Source organism: Pseudophryne corroboree, chromosome 3, assembly GCF_028390025.1.
Source record: "Pseudophryne corroboree isolate aPseCor3 chromosome 3, aPseCor3.hap2, whole genome shotgun sequence".
NCBI lineage: Eukaryota > Metazoa > Chordata > Amphibia > Anura > Myobatrachidae > Pseudophryne > Pseudophryne corroboree.
The window spans coordinates 524,440,104-524,466,576 of record NC_086446.1 but is presented as its reverse complement, the minus strand read 5'-3'; the positions used below and the strand labels follow the sequence as shown (position 1 = coordinate 524,466,576).

Genomic DNA, 26,473 nt, shown 5'->3' with positions numbered 1-26,473 from the left:
ATCTTCCCGAAGAGATTACCAGGAAGATGGCACCGCCAATGCCAGCAACAGATATACTTGGGGGGGAATCAGATCCGGGCCCCTCCAGCAGCCCGGGCCCAGATAATTTGTAGCCACCCCCCCTCTCGTCGCCACTGCTGGCATACACCCCAGAGAGCCATCCGACCCTTACTGCACTGTAGTGAAAATGGACTGACCTTGACCTAGAAGACTGCTGAGTAATCATTTTAAATTGTTTATTTTAATTTTTAGGTTATGAATATCACCACAGCTCCCCACCACACGTGGGGTGAGCTGTTGTCATGTAACAAATACAACCAAAAACAGAGATATAACCTTAGAACAAAGATCATGCGGTTCCCAGCTTGCGACAGGAAAGAAAGGAGGTAAATAAGAAGAATAAGATAACATATGAGTCATTAATCATACATTTGTTAAAACGAGAAACAGTTATGGATTATACCTCTGGGTGAGAAAAAAGAAAAAAGAGACCCTACTGTCGGATGGGAACCGGAGATTACGCACTTAACTATGGCATTAGAAAGACGAAGTCTAAGGAGAGAAAGAGAGAGCATGAAGAGAGAGAAGAGGGAACGGGACAAGACGGGATGGGAATAGGATAGGGGGGGGGGGGGGGAAGACCCAGGTTTGGGGGCGCCGCTAGTGCGCCTCCTCAATCCGCTGACCTCGTATAGGGCGTTAGTATAAAAAGGGAAAGTGCTACCTGAGGGACACGAAGAGGTCACATTTAAGGGCAAGCTTGTAACTACTCGTCAGGATAGGAGATCACCGAACTCAGAGCAGGAGAGCCATCGAGCTCCCGGGGAATCGTAATCCACTTGCGGGAGCCTGTGAGTCGAACCATAGTTCCCAACTCAGGAGAAACTGGAAAGATCTATTATGAAGGTATGCAGTAATTTTTTCCATGCTTGCGAGATACCATACTTTGTTGATGACCTGTTTAATAGGGGGGGGCTCCCTCTGTTTCCATTGAAGGGCAATTGAGCATCTAGCTGCGTTTAGGATCTGTGTCAGTAGTTTACCGGAGTTTGGGGGTGCGTTAGTAATGGGGAGGCCTAGCAGGAGGGACCAAGGGGCTTTTTGTACTTGAGTCTGGAGTACTGCACTCAACAGGTGTGCGACTGCATCCCAGAATATTGTGATTTTAGGGCACGTCCACCAAATATGGAGGAAAGAGCCATGTTCCCCGCATTCTCTCCAGCACATGGGTGATGAGGATGGAAACATTTTGTGGAGTCTTGAGGGGACAAGATACCACCTGTATAAGATTTTATATGCGTTTTCCTTTACCAGGGTTGAGATAGAGGACTTCGCGACCGCAGCGAAGATGTCCGACCAATCATAGTCATCAGGCACCGGTCCTAGATCCCGTTCCCACTGGAGTACGAAGGCCGGGGTCGTCTTCTGATCCCGAGTCTGGAGAAGGGAATACAGCAGAGAGATGATTCCTCGCTCGAGTGGTTTGTGATAACAGTAGGACTCCAGCGTGGTGAGAGGTTGGAACGGGGACGAGTTTGATAAAGAAGTGACAAAATGTCTCAGCTGGAAATAGGTGAAAGGGTTCGCCTCCGGGAAGTCAAATTTCGTCATGATGTCCGATAGAGGAGCGCAAGTTCCATCGGAGAGCATGTCCAGAGCAAAGCGGATGTTCCATTCCACCCATGGACCCGAGCGGGACAGTGACTGACCCGGTGCGAAAGAAGGGTTGTCCCATAAGGGGGTAAGCGCCGAGGGAGATGACAGTAAGTGAAAGCGACGCGTGCAATAGTCCCAGATCTGACAGGTGAAATCTAGCACCGGGTGCAATTGTAGGTGGGGAGATCTAGTTCTAAGAGGGGATAGGAGTAGGGATGACAAAGATGGGATGTGGCTAAGTGCCATCTCCAGCTGAAGCCAGCGTAAAGTCTGTGTAGGGGCGAACCAGGTTACCGCCTGGCTAAGATGGGAGGCCAAATAATATAGACGGATGTCTGGGAAACCTCTACCTCCTTCCTGCACTGGTTTGCGCAGAGTTGAGAAGCCTATTCTAGGCACCTTGTTTCTCCACACAAATCGGAGCAACCATGAGTGGACTTGTGCTAAAACAGATTCCGGAACCTTCACTGGTAGTGTCTGAAACAAATAAAGTAAGCGGGGGACAATGTTCATTTTCAGAGCTACAATGCGACCCAGCCAGGAGATAATTAGTGATTGCCATTTATGGAGGTCGGCTTTAAGGTTTTTGAGCAGTGGCGAAAAGTTTTCCTTATATAAGTCTCCGTAGCAGCGTGTAATAAAGATCCCCAGATAACGAATTTTAGAAGCGCACCAGGTGAATTTAAAGTTGCTTTGCATGTGGGATAATCGGGGAGGGGGGATGTGGAAGGGGAGAGCCTCCGTTTTGGACCAGTTAACTTTGTACCCCGAGACTTGGCCATATTCAAGGAGGAGGTCAAAAAGGTTCGGCAAAGAAGTGTGTGGTGAGGAAAGCGATAGGAGGACATCGTCTGCAAACAGAGAGATTTTGTAAGTAGAACCCCCCACCCTCAGCCCCCCGATGTCGGGCGAGGCTCGAATGCGGGCTGCTAGTGGCTCTATAACTAAGGCAAAGATCAGAGGCGAGAGTGGGCAGCCCTGTCTGGTGCCGTTGGAGATAACTAGAGGGTCCGACTGCACTCCATTCACAGATACTCTGGCGGAAGGGCTCGAGTACAAGGCCTGGATTCCTGTGAGAAATTCCCCATGAAAGCCGAAATGGGCCAGAGTTTCGAATAGAAAGGGCCAACCTATCCTGTCAAACGCCTTCTCTGCGCCCAGAGAAAGCAAAAGAGCAGGAGTGTGCGTAAGGTTGATGTAGTGAGCAAGACTAACAACACGTCTTGTGTTGTCTCGGGCTTGGCGGCCGGGGATAAATCCCACCTGATCATTATGGACAAGGTGTGGTAATACACTATTCAATCGGAGGGCTAAAATTTTTGCGTAGATCTTGATATCCGAGTTAAGTAGCGAGATAGGTCTATAGTTAGCGCAATTAGAAGCGTCTTTGCCGTCCTTGGGAATAACTATAATTTTAGCCTGCAGAGCCGATTTGGAGAAAGAAGCTCCCTGTAAAACAGCGTTGAAGAGGGATGAAAGGTGGGGTGCAAGTTGGGGAAGAAAAGTCTTGTAATAGGCGGCCGTAAAGCCGTCTGGGCCCGGCGCCTTGGTAAGTTTTAGGGCTTTAACCACGGTGGCGATTTCTTCGTCGGAGATCTTTGAGTTTAATCCTGCAGCGTCCAATGGGCTCAGACAAGGCAGCTGGCATTGGGACAGGAAGGCACGGATGGCCTCATGAAAGTCCGGGTTCGATTGAGTGGGCCCATGGGCATTGTACAGCTTTTCGTAGAAGCGAGAGAAAGCTTCAGTAATACATTTAGGATCAGCTGTTTTCTTGCCAGAGGAGGACTGGATAGATAGGACATTGTTCCTAGCAAGTTTAGCCCGAAGTCTAGAAGCTAGTAGTCGGTCAGCTTTATCCCCTTTTTCGTAAAAGGACTGATTAAGCCATTTCAGGCTAGTCTCTACCTTCGCCGTCAGGAGCATGTTTAGTTCTCCCCTGGCCGCGGACAAGGACGAGAGATCTGCTTCGGACCCTGTTTTTTTGTGTTTTTGTGAGAGGGACGTCACTAAGTCCGAGAGCTCCCGGATGCGTTTGGATCTGGTCCTCTTGTTATAAGATGAGGCACTAATCAGGCGTCCGCGTATTACTGCTTTGTGGGCGTCCCATAATAACATAGGGGAAATAGATGGGGATGTATTTGTTTTAAAGTAGTGTAAGATTTCGGCAGCTATGTGAGCTTTTGTTTGAGGGTTCAGAAGGAGTCTGTCATTCAGTCTCCAAACAGGGTGCCGAACGGGAGGGTGCGGGCCAGGGACGTCCACAGAAACCGGGCCGTGGTCTGACCATGTGCTAGGGTGGATGGAGGCGTCAAGGATACATTGGGCTGGTTCCGCACTTAGGAATATCATGTCCAATCTTGTGTAAACATCGAAAATGGGGGAATAATATGTGTAATCCCTAGCATTTGACTCCTTCGCTCTCCAGGTGTCGAAGAGGAGGTGCTGTGACAGCAGGTGGTTTAGAGCGGCTGCGTTGCGCGAGTGAGAGGAGCGCATGGATCTGGGCAAAGGTTTTGATCTGTCCAGGTCGCTATCCAGAGTTATATTAAAGTCCCCCCCCAACACCACGCTGCCGTTTCTGTGCAAGGCTAAGAGGCTATTTAGGGAGCGGAAGAAAGGGGCCTGAAGCTGGTTTGGAGCATATACGTTCAAGAACGTATAGGGGGATCCGTTTAGCAACCCTACTAATAGCAAGTATCTGCCTTCAGGGTCCCTCAGTATTTCAGAGGGGGTAAAATCTAGGTGGCTGGCAAAGAGTATAGAGACCCCCTTCTTCTTGCGCATGGGGTCGCAAGCATGGAAAGATTGTGGGAAAGATTTTGATCTAAGTTCGGGATGCGACTTACCCGAGAAGTGGGTCTCCTGTAGGAATACGATGTCACCCCTAAGTTGTTTAAGGGACTGGAATAAAAAAGAGCGTTTACGTGGGCTGTTTAATCCCTTCGTGTTCAGGGTAATTATTCTAAGAACCATGATGTTGAGGTGGAGCACAATTCTTGTGGAAGCGCATCAGCGGGACCCCTGGGGAGAGAGGGGAAAGGAAAGGGGAGGAAATCAGAGAAAGAGGGGGAGAAAGAGTAAGAGAACAGAAGAAGCATAGGCAAAGATTAGTACCAGTAACTTGATAACAGAGAAATTCCATTCTCACTAGTCGGACCCAAGGAAGAAGGAGACCCGCAGGTCCAGTTCGTCCGACGTCGACCTCGGAGGTCGAGTGGGGGGTGGATGAACCCGGCCGATCGGAGAGGAGACCGGGTCCCGTGTGTGAACAAACTCAATTTAAATGTATGTATTGTGGTTTATAGGCCAAAGGAGCTAACGGGGAAGGGAGGAGAGGGAGGGGAGGGGGGAGTGGAAGGGGGTGAGCCGCATATTGCGGTTGGTAGGCAGAAGGATCCAACAGGGGGGGGGGGAGAAAAGCAAGTTCGAGGGAACTAAAGGTACACATGGTATGTCTATTACGAAGCAACAGTAGTAGCATTGGGATCAGTTTAGATTAGGAAAAGAAGGTTCGGCCCAGTCGGGCCGCCCGGGACAGGAGTCCGCGCGGCCAGGCGCGCGGGTCCCTGTCCCAAGGGCCCGGGAAGGCCCACCCAAAACACATTCACCAAGGCAACAAGCGGTCAACAGCAGTTATCTAGAGGGCTCCGCGCCGTCGAATGGGGGGTGAGTGGAGGGGGGGGGGGGAGGGAGGAAAGGGAGCATAAAGGAACCAAGGGTAAACACGGCATGGCAATCACAAGGCAACAATAGCAACACTTAGAGTAGTATAAGGTAATAAGAGAGAGGCCGCGGCCCAGTCGGGCCACCGGGGACAGTAGCCCCCGCGGCCAGCCGCGGGGAGCCCCTGCCCCAGGGGCCCGAGAAGGCCCGCCCGCCAGACATGCAGCAGGGCAATAAACAGTAAATAATTGTTATATAGAGGGTTTTGCACCCCATGCGAGCCTCAGCAAAGCGCAACGAGATCCCCCGTGGTACGCCGAGAGCCCGTTCGGGCATCACGGCCCTGTAAGGCCTTTAACATATGTCGGCTCATGTATCCAAAGAGGCACGTGTTGTCGGTCCAACTGTGTTCCATTCTGGGGATGGGGCCGTGAGGGGAGGGGAGGTGTTGACTGGTAGAGGTCGTTGAGAGGCGGCCGGGGGGCCGGAGATGTTCAGTTGACGGAGCAGTTGTAGGGCTTCGTCAGGAGATCTGGCAGAGAGGAATTTACCATCCGCCCTGACCTGGAGGGCAAAGGGAAAGCCCCATCTATATCTGATGTTGTTGTCTCTCAGGGCTTTGGTTATGTCCTTTAGTTCCCGCCTCCTATTCAGCGTAACCGGTGACAGGTCCTGGAAGATTGAAAGATCTGAGCCTTCGAAAGAGGTAACCGGAGACCTCCGGGCTTTGGCGAAAACTTGATCTTTGACCGCAAAGTAGTGAAACCGTAGGATCACATCTCTCGGTGTTGTAGCATCTTGGGATCTAGGACGCAGGGCTCTGTGAGCTCTATCTAGGAGTAACATGTCGTCTGCAACGGAGGGGGCGAGAGTGCGGAAGAGGCGGAACAGGTAATCCATGAGGTGGGTTTGCTCCACCGTCTCGGGAACGTTACGGATTCGAAGATTATTCCGACGGCCTCTGTTGTCTAAATCTTCTTGTTTATCTGCCAACAGCATAACATCGGTACGCATTTGAGTCATCTCCTGTTCCGATTCTTGTTGGAAGGCGATGAGCTCTTCTTGTTTTCTTTCGATGGCGTCAACTCTGGAGCCCAGGTTGTCCACATCGTTTTTCAGGCCCGATATAGCCTCCTGTACCTCCGCGCGGATTGATTTTTTAATGTTGCGCATTTCGGACAGGAGAAGGGCGACGTCTGCTTTTGTGGCGGGTGTAGAGGAAGAGTCATCATCTGAGTCCCGGTCAGAGGTGGGTGGGGGTGAGGCAGTTTTCCGGGTGGAGGATGGGGTAGAATTCTTGAAGTAGCCCACCAAGTTATGGGCGTTCGTCTTTTTCCCCCCTTTAGGCATCGTGGTGGTGAGGGGTGAGAAAAATTGGTAGTCAACACCTGGGCAGGTATGGGGGAGCTCCTAGAGCATTAGAATCGCACACGGGACCTGGAGCGCTGCATGACAAGATCACATGGTAAACGGTTCACAGGAGGATGGCCCGCAGAGCCCGATCGAGTGCGCTGAGGTGGTAAGGTACACCCTTGAACCCCCAGTTAGTTTAGGATCTCCCAGGGTCACTGTTGGGGTCGTCCAATGGGCCGCATCCGTTGTCTGTGTGGGCGTAGGAGATGGCGCCCTGAGGGTGCCCCTGGTGGTATCAGTGTTCGTAGGCCCACAGTTATATGTCAGCTAACAGTGGTGAATGATTAGGAGGGGGAGAGCACGTGCCAGGTAGTGTGTCTCCCCAGGTGCTGTGCGTTGAGGTGCCCCGTCGGCCGTATGTATGAGGCAGTGCAGCCAGATGGGGGAACAGCGCCTATGAGGTGTGCTTGGACCATAAGGACCTGTTCTGTGGGAGCTCAGACCTGACGTAGCACAGCGAATCTGGGGAGGGTAGGTGAAGGGATACGCAGTTGCCCAGACTCCGGTCCGCGAGCTCTCCCATCCCCCGCTGCAATGCAGGGTTATACTGTACTTTTATATTCCCTGGCCCAGGAGTGGGATACTGAGCGAGAGCAACCTCGGCGTCCCCAGGGGATCTAGAGCTGAGCCAGGTCTTTGCTAATATGGCCGCCGCGTCTCCCGCCGTCCCGTCTGGCAGGCCGGGGATGTGAGCAGGGCCAGGATAAAGCCCCTACGAGGGCCGGTAATGCGATGTCCCGTGGGAGAAGAAAAAATGTTTATTTTGTGTGTCGGGGCAGCGGGGAGAGATAGCCGCGGTGAGACGCTGGGAAGCACCAGCGTGTGACTCACCCGCCGCGCGAGGCCGCCGCCGTCCGCCGCTCAGAGCTCCGTCTTCCGACCTCACTCGCAGAGATCTCCAGTGAACTCCGGCTCGGGGGGCAACTCCCTCCACTCGCCTGTAGTCCTCGCCGGGGTATGGTGAGTTCGTCTCCCGGGTTTCGCCGTCCGCAGGTCGCAGGTCTGCGCTGTGTAAGGGGGGGGAAGCCGTACTCCAGCCCCCGGCTTCTGATGGAGGGGAAGGCCGCAACCCGCGGGAACCCTTAAAAGGGCTCCCCGGCTCCGCGACCGAAGCCCCTCGCCCTGGGTGACAAAGGGCACAGGTATCTGTGTCTGTGCGCCCGTGGGGTACAGTAAACCACTGGTAATAGCCGGTTTATGTGTGGGGCTGCAGGAGCTCACATGAAACGCTTCCTCACAGCACACCAGCCAGGCCACGCCCCTGAGTAATCATTTTAGTTTCCCTGAAGAAAAACAGATTTGAGGAACAAGTGTCCCATTAAAAAATTGATAATGTCTGATTTGGGAAGCATAGATAATGCAATGGTTAGCATTATTTCCTCAAATCACTGAGGTCTTAGGCTAAATTTCTCAATGACCCAAACTGTGTGGAGCTGTATAGTCTACCCATGCTTGCGTGGGTTTCATCCGGGTGCTCCAGTTTCCTTCCACATACCAAAAATATACTGCTAGGTTCAGTGTCAGACTGGCGCAAGAAGGGCCCACCAGGGAATGCAGTGGTAGGAGGCCAAGCATAAGGGGTATGGTCAGTCACTTTCCATCCAAAAGAGCAACATTATTTTTCAATACAAGGCAGATTTACCCAGCAGAGCCTACATGTTTTTTTGTGAGCTTGGTAGCCATAGAGACTTCCTCCCCTGCCCTGACCAGTATATGCCCTTTGTCCCTCGGCATTAGTAAAAACAAGCCCAGGTTAAAACACTGATGTTGATTAATCATATTAATGAAAGAAACAATTTTTATTTATTTATTCTTTCCAAAAGAAAAAAATGCATGCTGATCATCATTACATATCCTTCAACCAGGTCTAAGTTATGTGGGACATACATCAGCACCGCAATTCTCAGACACCATCGATCAAAATATTGATGATTGTCAATCCATCAGGGAATCAGGGTAATTCAGCATGTTAAAACGCCCCAACTAACCCTTCATGATAATTTTTTTGGTCAAAATCAGCTTTTCACTGAGTCACTTAGATCAGGCATGGTACCAAAGGACTGGTGTAAACGGATGTAGTCCCAATATTTAAAAAGGGTATTAAACTTCATCCTGGTAACTATAGACCTGTTAGTCTGACATCAATAGTGGGGAAACTATTGGAGAGTATACTAAGGGACAGCATACAGGACTAATTGGAGAACACCCATGCTATTAATAAGGACCAACATGATTTTGTGAGAAATAGGTCATGCCAAACTAATTTGATTAGCTTTTATGAGATAGTAAGCGACAATCTGGACCAGGGCAATGCAATAGATATGGTTTATCTGGATTTTGCAAAAGCTTTTGACACAGTTCCTCACAGGAGGCTGATTTTCAAATTAAGGGAGCTCGGTATAGGTGACACTATTTGTACATGGGTGAGTAATTAGTTTGATAACAGGGAACAGTGAGTGGTGATTAATGGGATGTTTTCCACCTGGGCTAAAGTAATTAGTGGAATACCGCAGGATTCTGTGCTGTGGCCACTATTGTTTAATATATTTATTAATGATTTAGGAGTAGGACTAGAAAGCCCAATGTCAATTTGTGCAGACAACACTAAAATATGTAGGGTAATCAAATCAGATGTGGAGTCTCTTTAGAGCGATTTATTTAAACTGGAAGTTTGGGCAATGAAATGGTGTATGAGGTTTAATGTTGAAAAATGTAAAGTTATGAACTTTGGAACTAAGAATAAACAATTAAATGGGGAAAAATAGGGGAAACTATTAGAAAAGGATTTGGGGGTGTTCATTGATCGTAGATTTAGCAGCAACATACAATATCAATCTGCAGCAACCAAGGTAAATAAGGTCTTAGCATGCATTAAAAGGGGACTTGAGACAAGGGATGAGAGCGTAATCCTGACACTGTACAAATCATTGGTACGGCCGCATCTTGAGTATTGTAAACAGTTCTGGGCACCACACTATAAAAGAGTAGTGATGAGCGGGTTCGGTTTCTCGGAAACCGAACCCCCCCGAACTTCACCCTTTTTACACGGGTCCGAGCCATACTCGGATTCTCCCGTATGGCTCGAGTAACCCGAGCGCGCCCGAACGTCATCATCCCGCTGTCGGATTCTCGCGAGATTCGGATTCTATATAAGCAGCCGCGCGTCGCCGCCATTTTCACTCGTGCATTGGAAATGTTAGGGAGAGGACGTGGCTGGCGTCCTCTCCGTTATTGTTGAACTTGATTGTACACTATTGCTTAATTGTGGGGAGGGCTGGGGAGCAGCTGTATAATATAGGAGGAGTACAGTGCAGAGTTTTGCTGATCAGTGACCACCAGTTATCCGTTCTCTGCCTGAAAAAAACGCTCCATATCTGTGCTCAGTGTGCTGCATATATCTGTGCTCACACTGCTTAATTGTGGGGACTGGGGAGCAGCTGTATTATATAGCAGGAGTACAGTGCAGAGTTTTGCTGACAGTGACCACCAGTATACGTTGTCTGCCTGAAAAACACTCCATATCTGTGCTCAGTGTGCTGCTTTATTGTGGGGACTGGGGACCACCAGTATAATATTATATAGTAGGAGTACAGTGCAGAGTTTTGCTGACCAGTGACCACCAGTATATAATATATAGCATTACGGTACAGTAGGCCACTGCTGTGCCTACCTCTGTGTCGTCATTAAGTATACTATCCATCTAGATTCTATACCTGTGGTGCATTTCAGTTGTGCAGTTTGCTGACACAGTGACCACCAGTATATATAGCAGTACGGTACGGAAGGCCACTGCTGTACCTACCTCTGTGTCGTCATTAAGTATACTATCCATCTACATTCTATACCTGTGGTGCATTTTAGTTTTGCAGTTTGCTGACACAGTGACCACCAGTATACTATATATAGCAGTACGGTACGGAAGGCCACTGCTGTACCTACCTCTGTGTCGTCATTAAGTATACTATCCATCTACATTCTATACCTGTGGTGCATTTTAGTTTTGCAGTTTGCTGACACAGTGACCACTAGTATACTATATATAGCAGTACGGTACGGAAGGCCACTGCTGTACCTACCTCTGTGTAGTCATTAAGTATACTATCCATCTACATTCTATACCTGTGGTGCATTTTAGTTTTGCAGTTTGCTGACACAGTGCCCACCAGTATACTATATATAGCAGTACGGAAGGCCACTGCTGTACCTACCTCTGTGTCGTCATTAAGTATACTATCCATCTACATTCTATACCTGTGGTGCATTTTAGTTTTGCAGTTTGCTGACACAGTGACCACCAGTATACTATATATAGCAGTACGGTACGGAAGGCCACTGCTGTACCTACCTCTGTGTCGTCATTAAGTATACTATCCATCTACATTCTATACCTGTGGTGCATTTTAGTTTTGCAGTTTGCTGACACAGTGACCACCAGTATACTATATATAGCAGTACGGAAGGCCACTGCTGTACCTACCTCTGTGTCGTCATTAAGTATACTATCCATCTACATTCTATACCTGTGGTGCATTTTAGTTTTGCAGTTTGCTGACACAGTGACCACCAGTATACTATATATAGCAGTACGGTATGGAAGGCCACTGCTGTACCTACCTCTGTGTCGTCATTAAGTATACTATCCATCTACATTCTATACCTGTGGTGCATTTTAGTTTTGCAGTTTGCTGACACAGTGACCACCAGTATACTATATATAGCAGTACGGTACGGAAGGCAACTGCTGTACCTACCTCTGTGTCGTCATTAAGTATACTATCCATCTACATTCTATACCTGTGGTGCATTTTAGTTTTGCAGATTGCTGACAGTGACCACCAGTATATATAGCAGTACGGTACGGAAGGCCACTGCTCTACCTACCTCTGTGTCGTCAAGTATACTATCCATCCATACCTGTGGTGCATTTCAATTGTGCGCAGTATATATAGTAGTAGGCCATTGCTATTGATAGTTACTGGCATATAATTCCACACATTAAAAAATGGAGAACAAAAATGTGGAGGTTAAAATAGGGAAAGATCAAGATCCACTTCCACCTCGTGCTGAAGCTGCTGCCACTAGTCATGGCCGAGACGATGAAATGCCATCAACGTCGTCTGCCAAGGCCGATGCCCAATGTCATAGTAGAGAGCATGTAAAATCCAAAAAACAAAAGTTCCGTAAAATGACCCAAAAATCAAAATTAAAAGTGTCTGAGGAGAAGCGTAAACTTGCCAATATGCCATTTACGACACGGAGTGGCAAGGAACGGCTGAGGCCCTGGCCTATGTTCATGGCTAATGGTTCAGCTTCACATGAGGATGGAAGCACTCATCCTCTCGCTAGAAAAATGAAAAGACTTAAGCTGGCAAAAGCACAGCAAAGAACTGTGCGTTCTTCTAAATCACAAATACCCAAGGAGAGTCCAATTGTGTCGGTTGCGATGCCTGACCTTCCCAACACTGGACGGGAAGAGCTTGCGCCTTCCACCATTTGCACGCCCCCTGCAAGTGCTGGAAGGAGCACCCGCAGTCCAGTTCCTGATAGTCAAATTGAAGATGTCACTGTTGAAGTACACCAGGATGAGGATATGGGTGTTGCTGGCGCTGGGGAGGAAATTGACAAGGAGGATTCTGATGGTGAGGTGGTTTGTTTAAGTCAGGCACCCGGGGAGACACCTGTTGTCCGTGGGACGAATATGGCCATTGACATGCCTGGTCAAAATACAAAAAAAATCAGCTCTTCGGAGTGGAATTATTTCAACACAAATGCGGACAACAGGTGTCAAGCCGTGTGTTGCCTTTGTCAAGCTGTAATAAGTAGGGGTAAGGACGTTAACCACCTCGGAACATCCTCCCTTATACGTCACCTGCAGCGCATTCATCATAAGTCAGTGACAAGTTCAAAAACTTTGGGTGACAGTGGAAGCAGTCCACTGACCACTAAATCCCTTCCTCTTGTAACCAAGCTCCTGCAAACCACACCACCAACTCCCTCAGTGTCAATTTCCTCCTTACCCAGGAAAGCCAATAGTCCTGCAGGCCATGTCACTGGCAAGTCTGACGAGTCCTCTCCTAACTGGGATTCCTCCGATGCATCCTTGAGTGTAACGCCTACTGCTGCTGGCGCTGCTGTTGTAGCTGCTGGGAGTCGATCGTCATCCCAGAGGGGAAGTCGGAAGACCACTTGTACTACTTCCAGTAAGCAATTGACTGTCCAACAGTCCTTTGCGAGGAAGATGAAATATCACAGCAGTCATCCTGCTGCAAAGCAGATAACTCAGGCCTTGGCAGCCTGGGCGGTGAGAAACGTGGTTCCGGTATCCACCGTTAATTCAGAGGCAACTAGAGACTTGATTGAGGTACTGTGTCCCCGGTACCAAATACCATCTAGGTTCCATTTCTCTAGGCAGGCGATACCGAAAATGTACACAGACCTCAGAAAAAGACTCACCAGTGTCCTAAAAAATGCAGTTGTACCCAATGTCCACTTAACCACGGACATGTGGACAAGTGGAGCAGGGCAGACTCAGGACTATATGACTGTGACAGCCCACTGGGTAGATGTATTGCCTCCCGCAGCAGGAACAGCAGCGGCGGCACCAGTAGCAGCATCTCACAAACGCCAACTCGTTCCTAGGCAGGCTACGCTTTGTATCACCGCTTTCCAGAAGAGGCACACAGCTGACAACCTCTTACGGAAACTGAGGAAGATCATCGCAGAATGGCTTACCCCAATTGGACTCTCCTGGGAATTTGTGACATCGGACAAAGCCAGCAATATTGTGCGTGCATTACATCTGGGCAAATTCCAGCACATCCCATGTTTTGCACATACATTGAATTTGGTGGTGCAGAATTATTTAAAAAACGACAGGGGCGTGCAAGAGATGCTGTCGGTGGCCCGAAGAATTGCGGGCCACTTTCGGCATTCAGCCACCGCGTACAGAAGACTGGAGCACCAGCAAACCCTCCTGAACCTGCCCTGCCATCATCTGAAGCAAGAGGTGGTAACGAGGTGGAATTCAACCCTCTATATGCTTCAGAGGATGGAGGAGCAGCAAAAGGCCATTCAAGCCTATACATCTGGCCATGATATAGGCAAAGGAGGGGGAATGCACCTGACTCAAGCGCAGTGGAGAATGATTTCAACGTTGTGCAAGGTTCTGCAACCCTTTGAACTTGCCACACGTGAAGTCAGTTCAGACACTGCCAGCCTGATTCAGGTCATTCCCCTCATCAGGCTTTTGCAGAAGAAGCTGGAGACATTGAAGGAGGAGCTAAAACAGAGCGATTCCGCTAGGCATGTGGGACTTGTGGATGGAGCCCTTAATTCGCTTAACCAGGATTCACGGGTGGTCAATCTGTTGAAATCAGAGCACTACATTTTGGCCACCGTGCTCGATCCTAGATTTAAAACCTACGTTGTATCTCTCTTTCCGGCAGACACAAGTCTGCAGAGGTTCAAAGACCTGCTGGTGAGAAAATTGTCAAGTCAAGCGGAACGTGACTCGTCAACATCTCCTCCTTCACATTCTCCCGCAACTGGGGGTGCGAGGAAAAGGCTAGGAATTTCGAGCCCACCCGCTGGCGGTGATGCAGGGCAGTCTGGAGCGAGTGCTGACATCTGGTCCGGACTGAAGGACCTGCCAACGATTACTGACATGTCTTCTACTGTCACTTCATATGATTCTCTCACCATTGAAAGAATGGTGGAGGATTATATGAGTGACCACATCCAAGTAGGCACGTCAGACAGTCAGGAAAAAGAGGCAATTTGGAGGCCCTTGCACAAACTGGCTTTATTCTACCTAAGTTATCCTCCCTCCAGTGTGTACTCCGAAAGAGTGTTTAGTGCAGCCGCTCACCTTGTCAGCAATCGGCGTACGAGGTTACTTCCAGAAAATGTGGAGAAGATGATGTTCATCAAAATGAATTATAATCAATTCCTCCGTGGAGACATTCACCAGCAGCAATTGCCTCCACAAAGTACACAGGACCTGAGATGGTGTATTCCAGTGGGGACGAATTAATAATCTGTGAGGAGGGGGATGTACACAGTGAAAGGGGTGAGGAATCGGAGGATGATGATGAGGTGGACATCTTGCCTCTGTAGAGCCAGTTTGTGCAAGGAGAGATTGATTGCTTCTTTTTTTGGTGGGGGCCCAAACCAACCAGTCATTTCAGTCACAGTCGTGTGGCAGACCCTGTCGCTGAAATGATGGGTTCGTTAAAGTGTGCATGTCCTGTTTATACAACATAAGGGTGGGTGGGAGGGCCCAAGGACAATTCCATCTTGCACCTCTTTTTTCTTTAATTTTTCTTTGCATCATGTGCTGTTTGGGGACAATTTTTTTGAAGTGCCATCCTGCCTGACACTGCAGTGCCACTCCTAGATGGGCCAGGTGTTTGTGTCGGCCACTTGTGTCGCTTAGCTTAGCCATCCAGCGACCTTGGTGCAAATTTTAGGACTAAAAATAATATTGTGAGGTGTGAGGTGTTCAGAATAGACTGGAAATGAGTGGAAATTATGGTTATTGAGGTTAATAAAACTATGGGATCAAAATGACCCCCAAATTCTATGATTTAAGCTGTTTTTTAGGGTTTTTTGTAAAAAACACCCGAATCCAAAACACACCCGAATCCGACAAAAAAATTTCGGTGAGGTTTTGCCAAAACGCGTCCGAATCCAAAACACGGCCGCGGAACCGAATCCAAAACCAAAACACAAAACCCGAAAAATGTCCGGTGCACATCACTATAAAAGAGACATATTAGAACTTGAAAAGGTTCAGAGACAAGCTACCAAACTGGAGACACTGGGCTATGAGGAGAGGCTTTCTAGGTTACATATGTGTACACTAGAAATGAGACTAATATTTATTCATATTTACAAATATATAAAGGGGCAATATGCGGAGCTATCATGTGAGTTGTTTACTAAGAGACCCCTACACAAAACGTGCGGGCACCTGCTAAGGCTTGAGGAGAGGAAATTTCGTACTCAGGAAGGGATTCTTCACTGTAAGGGCAATACGCATATGGAATACACTGCCAGAGAAGGTTGTAATGGCGTTCTCAGTCAATGCATTTAAAAATGGGTTAGACAAATTTCTAACCGAAAAAGATATACGAGGATATAGCCTTTAACCTAAATAGATTAGGGAATGCAATATAATTCAGGTTGAACTCGATGTACTACTAGACTTTTTTCAACCTCACCGACTATGTTACTATGTTACTATTGGTTATCATTGTGTATATTTACTTTACAAACCATCCAGACCGGGCCATAGCTGCATCACCATAGTGGAAGCAGCAGACGTGACACTGATAACAAAGCAGATATCTGTTCTTTGTTACCACACTGTAGCAAATACATCATTCTACCCTGGCCTGGACATGTGGAGAGAGAGGAGTGTATCAGAGAGTCATACAGCCTACTATAATATGCCCTTTCCCTGAGATCAGAAGGACAAAGCCACAGGATGGTTGCGAGTGAGGAATGCTTGCACGAATAAAGACATTTAATACGAAAGTTACATTGATTTATGTATAACTTCAAGTAAATAAAATGTAAATAAAATCTTAATGAGTATAAGGGTATACTGTAATATCTTAGGGCTGGGACTGTAAGTACAAAGAACAAAGAGAAATACAGTACTTATCTGTCACTACAGTAGTCATGGTAGAACATACCCTTTCCATGCCAAAGAATGACAAACATAACCATTTGTCACGTCTCACTATGGGGGTAATTCCAATTTGATCGCAGCAGGATTTTTGATAGCAACTGGGCAAAACCATGTGCACTGCAGGGGAGGCAGATATAACATGTGCAGAGAGAGTTAGATTTGGGTGGGTTATTTTATTTCTGTGCAGGGTAAATACTGGCTGCTCTATTTTTACACTGCAAATTAGATTGCAGATTGAACACACCACACCCAAATCTAACTCTCTCTGCACATGTTATATCTGCCTCCCCTGCAGTGCACATTGTTTTGCCCAGTTGCTATAAAAAATCCTGCTGCGATCAACTTGGAATTACCCCCTATTTACAGTACTGTGCTTAAATAACACCTATTATTTCTGTGCTTACTTCCTTTCCTCCACTCTATGCGGTATAGGTGCTAAGCAGTAGATATGAAATCCCGGTGAGATTGTAGAATTTTCCCAGCAGGATTGCACCCCACCAATTTGCTCAAAACCTCAGAACCTCTGCAATCCTGATGAGAAACCACACTTTAGAACAGAACAGGCTGTCCCAAAAGCACATAGCACAGGACGCAGTAAACAGTTTTCAGCATAAGATGAGAAGGTGTCAATTACAGAGACTTCAAAGTAATCAGTGACCTATGAAACTCCTTTAATTTTCTATTCTTATTAATGCAAGCAAGAAAAGTTCCAATTCCTTTGTATTACAACTGACTAAAAATTAGATTTCTTAAAAGTGTAACCTATGCAATGAAGTGTAACAATAGACTTGCAGATGTTCCACTCTGACTGTCATTATCTTCTCTCCCAACAGTGAATATCTTAACAGCTGTGGCCCTTTCAAAGCTAGCTTTCAGGACTAAGAAGTCTTCATACTACTACCTATTGGCTCTCACCGCTTCTGACATCCTCACCCAGATATTTATCATCTTTGTAGGCTTTATTTTGCAGACTGCCATCCTCCATCGCAAAGTGCCCAATGCTTTCATCCACATGGTAAGTGTCCTTGAGTTCTCCTCCAACCATGCCTCCATATGGATCACTGTCATCCTCACAATCGACCGATATGTAGCCCTGTGTCTTCCCCTGCAGTATCGCTCACTATCTTATCCAGAGCGCACACGTAGAATCATTATCTGTGTCTTTCTGGCATCATTTGTAACCGGAATCCCCTTCTATTGGTGGAGTGATGTTTGGAGGGACCCCCGAACACCAGGATTGCTAGACCGTGTCCTCAAGTGGGTCCATTGCTTTATCATTTACTTCATCCCTTGCACCATATTCCTCCTCACAAACTCTGTAATCATTGTCAGGCTTAGAAGGAAGTCAGAGTCAAAGAGGTACAAGCTTCGCATCGGCAAGACCACAGCAATCCTTATGGGCATCACAACTGTCTTTGCCTTACTTTGGGCTCCCCGGACTATTGTCATAATCATTCACATGTACGTGTCCTCTGTCCACAAGAACTGGAAGGTTCATCTGGCTATGGATATTGGAAATATGTTAGCCCTCTTGAACACAGCTGTCAACTTCTTCCTCTACTGTTTTGTAAGTCAGAGATTTCGGGACATGGTGAGAGAGATCCTTGGATTGCAAAAATCTTGCCACATGGTAGAGGGGAAAAAATCCCATAGTGACAATTTTTCTGACTCTTTGAAGCCCATGGAGATCCCACAAGCAACAGCTATTTAAGTTAAGTTACGCAGCATACATATAATTGAATTTTCTACCATATACATGTATTGCATTGTCCTGTAATGATTGCATGTAAAGAATTGGCAGCAAAAAACAACAACCCATGCATGAAATAGACATGTTTGAATTAAAAGTGTGTGACCCCATCCAGCTCTCTCCTGCAATGTGATTTTTTTTATAAGGGGATCATTCAAATGTGATAAATCATAAAAACAGTATAATGTAGTATCTATAAGGGATGCAGAGACTGGAAGTGGTAAGGAGAGAAGTTGCCATTTTCAAAATGGTGGGTTTAGGGAAGAAATATACAGAGATATCTGAGATAAGCGCTGTTTTCCTGGTGGGGTTGAAATGCAGCGGATAATTCTTCAAGATCTGCATTTCAAGAAAACAATGGGGGAAAATATTGACACCAAACATCTGTAAATAAAATCAACATTATTTGATGCAAAAGTTTTCTTTCTTCCTTTATTTCTTCAGCAAACTTCTTTCCATACCTATTCTGCAAAACAAAAATATAGTGCAATATATATCTTGTCATATGTAAATGGATTAATATCTTCTCCTGCAGGGAGTATAGCACAGAGCAGTGCTGTAGCTTCATTCTAGGTGCCCAGAGGCAAGATATATCTTGGGCCCCCAACACCATGCCAACCTGTTATCGCTCACATTCACATTTGCAGATCCATGTGAATTTGCCAATGTCAAATGCACATTAGCAGAAAAAAGGCTGATTCCATTTGCAATCTTTTTGACTACCAGACAATACTGAGAGCAATTTTATGACTGCTACTAAAAAATACTGAACAATTTTGTGACTACCCTACAATGCTGAGAGCAACTTTGTGATCTCCAGACAATACTGAGAGCAATTTTGTGGCCTCCAGATGATACTGAGAGCAATTTTCTGACCACAAAACAATGCTGAGAGCAATTTTCTGACTACCAGACAATACTGAGAGCAACATTGTGACTACCCTACAATACTGAGAGCAATTTTGTGACTACTAGACAATACTAAGAGCAATTTTGTGACTACTAGACAATACTGAGAGCAATTTTGTGACTACTAGACAATACCGAGAGCAATTTTGTGACCTCCAGACAATACTGAGAGCAATTTTGTGACTACGAGACAATACATGAGAGCAACTTTGTGACTACTAGACAATACTGAGAGCAATTTTGTGACTACTAGACAATACTGAGAGCAATTTTTTGACCTCCAGACAATACTGAGAGCAATTTTGTGACTACCCTACCATACTGAGAGCAATTTTGTAACTACTAGACAATACTAAGAGCAATTTTGTGACTACCAGACCATACTTAGAGCAAGTTTGTGACCTCCAGACAATACTGAGAGCAATTTTGTGACTACCAGACAATACTGAGAGCAATTTTGTGACTGCCAGACAATATTGAGAGCGATTTAATTACCACAAAAGAATACTAATAGCAGTTTAGTGACTTAAAGAATTTTGTGACTGCCATATAATACAAAGACCATCAATGCCCAATATATTATTATTATTATTATGAAATTTTATTTATAAGGCGCCACAAGTGTTTCGCAGCGCCGTACAAAGGACAGTAAAGGAAGACAAAACTTAGCATTACAGTAAATAAATAACAAAAAAAAGAGTACAGATAACAAAGAGCACCACAATTCTCAAAACATAATGCAGCTACGATTTAAGTAGCGAGGGAGTAATCATCGTACTACTTGGGGCTGGGAGCCATAGATAGAGATGAGCCTTTACCAGCAGGAGAAAGAGCGGGTAAAGATGGTCACTGAGTAGGAGAGAGCTGCGAGTGAAATGTGTCGAGAAGAGGGCTTTGACAAGAGGAAAGAGGGCAGTGCTCTGAAGAGCTAACAATCTAGTGGGAAGGGGCTACAGACAGATGACGTGAGGTGCAAGCAAGCGCAAGGTAGCCTGAGATGTTCAAGGCATGAGGTAGGGGGATGGAGGAGCAGCCTCAGGACTAGGTTATGCATTGGAAGGGTATGCTTTGATGAATAGGTGGGTTTTTAGTGCCCGTTTGAAGCTTTACAAGGTCAGGGAGAGTCTAATGGAGCGGGGAAGTGCGTTCCACTGAAGGGGTGCAGCACGGGCAAAATCTTGAACTCGAGCATGGGAAGCAGTGACCAGGGCAGAGGAGAGGCGATGGTCATTGGTCGACCATAGGGGGCGGGAGGGAGTTTGAAGGGAGAGGAGGTTGGAGATGTAGGGAGCAATGGAATTAGAGATGGCCTTGTATGAGAGGGTGAGGAGTTTGAAGAGGATTCTGTAGGGGAATGGGAGCCAGTGCAGATTTTGTCGAAGGGAGTGGCAGATGTGGAGCGGTGGGAGAGGAAGATAAGCCTAGCTGCGGAGTTGAGGACAGTGATAGAGATATTGGTAGGGGGTGTTGCTCTGGCTGGGGGAAAGATAATGAGTTCAGTTTTGTCCATGTTGAGCTTCAGAGAGCGCTCAGACATCCAGGAGGAGATGGCGGAGAGGCAGCTGGAAACTTGAGAGAGGACAGAGGGGGACAGATCAGGAGAGGAGAGGTAGAGTTGTGTGTCATCAGCATAGAGGTGGTATTGAAGGCCAAAGGAGTTAATGAGCGCACCCAGGGAAGATGCAGAGCATTGCAGCGCCCACCATATAATGCAGTGTGTTGCAGTGTCCATTATATAATGCAGTGTTGCAGTGCCCGCCATATATTTCAGAGAGCATCGCAGTGACCTCCATATTATACAGAGAGTGCTGCTGTGCCTGCCAGATCCACATGCCCCCACGCTTACCCAATCTATGTTCGGGAAGTTCACCTGTAGTTACAGACACATATACACAGTGACACAGACACATATATATAGGTACACAAACACATACTGTATAAACACAGAAACATTTATACAGACACTGATATATTGAGTGGTTGTGCAATCAATGTCCACTGTCTTTATCCATTAAACGTCCGTAATTCAATTGGTGAATGTAGGCACCTCTTGTTACAGTGTTACCAACACTGTTAATCCAAATGAATAACAACTAGAAGAGAATGATGGGGCACTCAGTGAGATTAGATATCAAATGTATTTTATTAAACAAGTAACAAGCTCACATACATCAAAGTTTAAAAGCACAAGTATATGGTCGGTTCACCAATGCCTCCGGAAAGCAACAGCGACACGCTCCACACAGCTTTAACGGCAGTATAATTTCATCAGTGTCTTAGTTCACGGACGTAGTACTCGACAGGTGTATGTCAGTTGCATCCTCCCAGGCCACGCCCAACGCATTTCGTCACTCTTGGACTTCGTCAGGGGGTGTGGTCTATGCCTCTCCAGCTACCTTTTTATAGCTGTGGCTTTAATTGATCTGATTACTTATACAAACCAATATATCACAACCAGTGTGTTAAATCAGCATAAAAACAGACACGTTTACAACAATAATCCATCCTTGTACAAAATATAAATTGAAAACGGACACCTAAAATGGAGTTATAGATAAAAAAAAATATATATAAAAGATCTTTACCGTATTTGCCGGCGTATAAGACGACTGGGCGTATAAGACGACCCCCAACATTTCCACTCAAAATATAGAGTTTGTTATATACTCGCCGTATAAGACTACCCCCTCTTCCGCACACCTTCCACACACCAAATAAAACGTAAAAGAACAAAGAAGTTTAAAACTTGCATCATATTTCTTTCTTTTTGCTGGTGCCATGATAGGGTTGATAGGGGTTTGACGGCTGGACATTTTCTATGCTGTATTGTACTGTACAATGGTGCAGTACTGTGGTTGGCTGTTGGCTGTATACAAAGCCTGATTGGATTGGTCCCTGCTCCCTGTCTGCCCTCCCTGTCTCCCTGTCACTAGCAGCAGTCTATTAATACCAAGTGACATACTGTATATTATGACCGCATGTGCAAGGGGCGGGTCGGAGCGCCGCTGCTTCCCGCCGAGCAGAACGGGCCGGTCACGCCGAAAAGGCTGGCACCCCTGTATCGCTTCTGATGCTCGCCGCAGCCACGCTGATGACCCGCCGCGGCCGCAGTGCATCGGGAGGCCACTATGGCACCCGGCGTATGAAGTGCACCCGGCGTATAAGACGACCCCCCCACTTGGAGGCATGTTTTGCAGGGCAAAAAAGTCGTCTTATACGCCGGCAAATACGGTATATATTAAGTTCCCACCACAAACAATGTTTATTTCCAATAGCTAGTCACTGCAGCGCACAGGATCTGGTATTCGCGATGGGGGAGGTCGACCGGGCGGCGGTAGCAGCGATGTCGGTGGGGCAGCGTATGCGCAGCAGGACCTCGGGGGAATTTTTTTATGAAAAATACCCTGATGATGCTGCGAAGTGACATCGCAGGGACAGAGCTTGACCGCAAGCTCTGTCCCTGCCTGTGATAATTGATACATTCCTGCGATGTAATCAATTATCGCAGTGCGGATGGTGATAAATAGGCCCCTTGGGCCTTTATCTCCTGCAGGGATAAAAACACAGAGACATATTAACTCCTGTAGGAAGAATAGCACCTACTGTATAATTTCCTGCAGGAAGAAAAACACAGAGAAAAATCACCTTGTGCAAGGAGAAGTGCACAGAGACACATCATCTTCTGCAGGGAGAAGAGTATAGAGACATACAGTATTACCTCCTGAGAAGAGCATAGACAGAGCCGGCCTTAGCTATAGGCAGGCTAGGCATTTGCCTAGGGCATCCAATGTTGTCTAGGGGCATCCAAGCATGTCCCTGCAGTCAGGGCCGGATTAACAATGGGGCGGATGGAGCTGCAGCTCCAGGCCACCCCATTAAAATAGGTCCACAGTTTCTGCCCATCAGCTGCTGCTGTACACAGGAAAACATTGTCTCCTGTTACAGCAGCCTGCCACAAGCTGTCCCAGTCCCCGCCTCCTCCAGGCCGTGCCCCCCCTCCCCCCTCCATCCTTCCGCGGCCCCCTCTTCCCCTCCCGCGGCACTGGCGGATCGAAAGGAGTATTAGCTGTATACTTATAGCGGACGCTCTGACAGCGTGCGCTATCCCTGGTCTCCCTGCTGCGCGCATTGCCCCGCCACTGCCGCGCTGTGAAGGAAGAAGGGGGCACAATGACGGCTTGCAAACTGCTCCCTGAAGGCGGCCTGAGACCTCAGTATACTATAGGTAATATGTTAATCCTGCTACAGTAGCTCCCAGCAGCCATTGACTTTTGATATGTGTGTATATATATATATATATATACATACATACACACACACACTTTTTAAACATGTATACAGTATATGTATATACCTATATGTTTATGTAGTATGTGTGTAATATATATATATATATAAAATAAAAATGCATGTGTTTGTGTGTATGTTTATATATATATATAGGTTTGGTATGGGTAACCGCCGGTCTGGATGCCTGCGGTCAGAATACCAACGCCGGCATACCGAAGTTTGAAATCCCAACAGAGATAAGTTTACTAACCTAACCCCTGTCCCCTACCCGTTAACCCTCCCTTCCAGCAGCCTAACCCTAACCTCCCCCCTTGGTGCCTAAACCTAACACCCCTGCCAATGTCAGTGTTTTCATGGGTGTCGGGATTCTGTTCTGGTGTTGGTATTTCGACAGGTGGGATTCCGACAGCCGGGAACTTAATTGCATTATATATATAATATATATTCTTTATTTTGACATGTTTCGGCTGGGTAGCCGTCGACTAGATATTATATATAGGTCAAACATGTCTAACAAGGGACCTAAACGTCCGGATAGGATATACACTTTGGTTGTTTTGTTGAAGACCGTGTGAGTGCCACTTCACTATGGGGGTAATTCAGACCTACTCGCTAGGGTGCGTTTTTTGCATCCCTGCGATCAAGTAGTCGCCGCCTAAAGGGGGAGGTTATTGTGTGTGTGTGCAGGGGTGTGATTGCTTGTGCACAGCCCAGGACTTACTCTGCCGCTGCGATGATCGGGGCCGGAGCTGACATCAGAAATCTTCCCACAAAACGCCGGGTCCCTCCTGCATTTTTCCGGACACTCCCTAGAAACGGTCAGTTGCCACCCACAAACGCCCTCTTCCTGCCAATCTTCTTGCGATCGCCATTGCGTTTGGAATTTTCGCACCATCTCGTCACTGACCTGCAATCCCCGTTACTGTGGTCCATCGCGCATGCGCAGTTCAGACCTGATCACAGCATGTGAGAAAACGCACAGCAGCGATCAGGTCTGAATCGGCCCCTATGTTCCTATACGCTATCCTCCTGGCGTCTGATTCTCAAGATTGGAGTTGGATTCTGTATAGGGCGCCACGGCCAGGACTCAGCACCATTTCACAATATACTGTGCTGACTCTGCTGTGTTGGCTGTAGTGTTTCCAGACTCACAAGTTTCTCTGCTTAAAGTGACTGTGTATAGGGTACACGCTGAATGCTGCACTGTACTCTGCTGTAAATGTTACTGTTTGGTGCACTTTACCCTAGTGTGCTCTGTTCGGGTTGGGGCTATGTGACCGGCGCTCGGGATCTTGGCGGTCAGCATACCGACCCTGGGATCCCGTCTGCAGAGTGCCGGCAGAGGCGAGCGCACCAAAGCCCCTTGCGAGCTTGCTGCGCTTGCCAAGCAGCAGGCTCGGTGGCTTGCTTCACTCGCCACGGGTTCTATTCCCACTCTATGGGTGTCGTGGACACCCACAAGTGGGAATAGTCCCTGTTAGTCGCATGCCGTCTATCGGGCGTTTGATCGCTCGGGATCCCAGCGTCGGCGTGGTGACCACCGGGATCCTGAGCATCAGTCACATGAACGGATCGTCTTTGTTCACTTGCATCTATAAGCCCTGTGATCTACGCAGTTGAGCTGCAAGATAAAAAACAGAAAAATTATATTTTTTTATTGTTTGTGCTGTTTGGTGCTCTTTGTACACCATAGTGCGCTTTGTTCAAGGACAATTCCATCTTGCTCCACTTTTCATTTCTGCCACTGCTATGTGGCAATGTTTCAAAGAGCTATAAACTGCCGTGTGTTTGTGACATCAAAGCTGCTACTGATAGCACCTTCCACACCTACTGCTTGAGGATGGTTAAGGGCCCCAGTGCATTGCTTTTACCAGGAGCCTACGCTGCTATCAAGATGGCCCTGCCTACACACATATATAAATATATATACAGCACTGGTTACACCCCCATATCAGTAGCTACACACCTGCAGGGTTGGTTACACCCCGTGTGGTGGCACGCAATAGGCCCTTTAGAAATTTCAGCTCCAGGCCCATGACCCCCTTAATCTGGCACTGCCTGCAGTATATCGTGCTGGGAGGGACAGTCTGCAAACTATCTGTTATTTTCTAAATGTATTCAATGTATTCAATCAATACTTGTATATCACTGCTGTTTACATTTGTCAAAAAGAATGCAGACAGTCCCTTGAACTCCCTCTGACATGCTTGAATGCCCCTGACTTGTGAGACCTCAGACAGCAGAAGCCCAGTAACTGCAATTACTGGGCCTGTGACATTTTCACTGACTATATAAGGTTATTACTGGATGGCTCCTTATGATACCACTTGTGTATTTTGGAAGACTGCTCCACATAAATCTGACATCACCTATAATGCTTGTGCACATGGGGGAGGGGGACCCTGCTATCCTGTGTCCCTTATCCCTGTGCAAACCCCAGGTATCTGCAGGGATATAACATGGGCAGTGTTCTCCCCACACTTTATTTCTCATTCAGTCCATGCTGTAAAATTCCCCTGCCATTCAGCACTGTAACGTTGTCAGTAAGTTGCGTTGCGCTATTTCTATATGACACTTCAGTGCAGCGTGACATTCAGCCGCGTCAGACTGGAGAGCAGAGCATACTGCTCCCGCAGTATAAAATAAAGGACATACAGTTGCCGGGAGTAACAGACACCAGCAAACACAATGAACAGTGAAGAGAATGGACAGTTGCTATATGTTTTATACTGGTCTGTTTGTATAACCAGCAAGTATGGCAGTATCTGGACTTTGCTGCCATCTGTGTCCAACCAGCAAGCTAAAATAAAGGATGAGTCTTGCAAAGTACGGCATACCCTGTGAGGTCACATCCCTTGTACAGGTGCCCCTTTAACGGGTGCGAGCGTAAACACTCACCCATCCTGCCACCCCATCTCACAAAACACAGGGGTACATTTACTAAGCAGTGATAAGAGCAGAGAAGTGAGCCAGTGGAGAAGTTGCCCATGGCAACCAATCAGCACTGAAGTAACATCTATAATTTGCATACTATAAAATGATACAGAGCTGCTGATTGGTTGATGGGGAAATTTCTCCACTGGCTCACTTTTCCG

At 47.2% G+C, this 26,473-nt stretch overlaps 1 protein-coding gene across 1 annotated transcript in view; it reads left to right on the top strand.

Moving 5' to 3' along the window:
* Positions 1–18,534, top strand: part of LOC135057974 (probable G-protein coupled receptor 142) — a 124,771-nt gene extending 106,237 nt beyond the window's left edge. Inside the window, exon 3 of the mRNA XM_063963657.1 lies at positions 17,263–18,534. Coding sequence (XP_063819727.1) covers positions 17,263–18,140 — 878 coding nt within the window. The 3' untranslated portion in view covers positions 18,141–18,534. The remainder of the gene's footprint in view (positions 1–17,262) is intronic.
* The last annotated feature ends 7,939 nt before the right edge of the window (positions 18,535–26,473 follow it).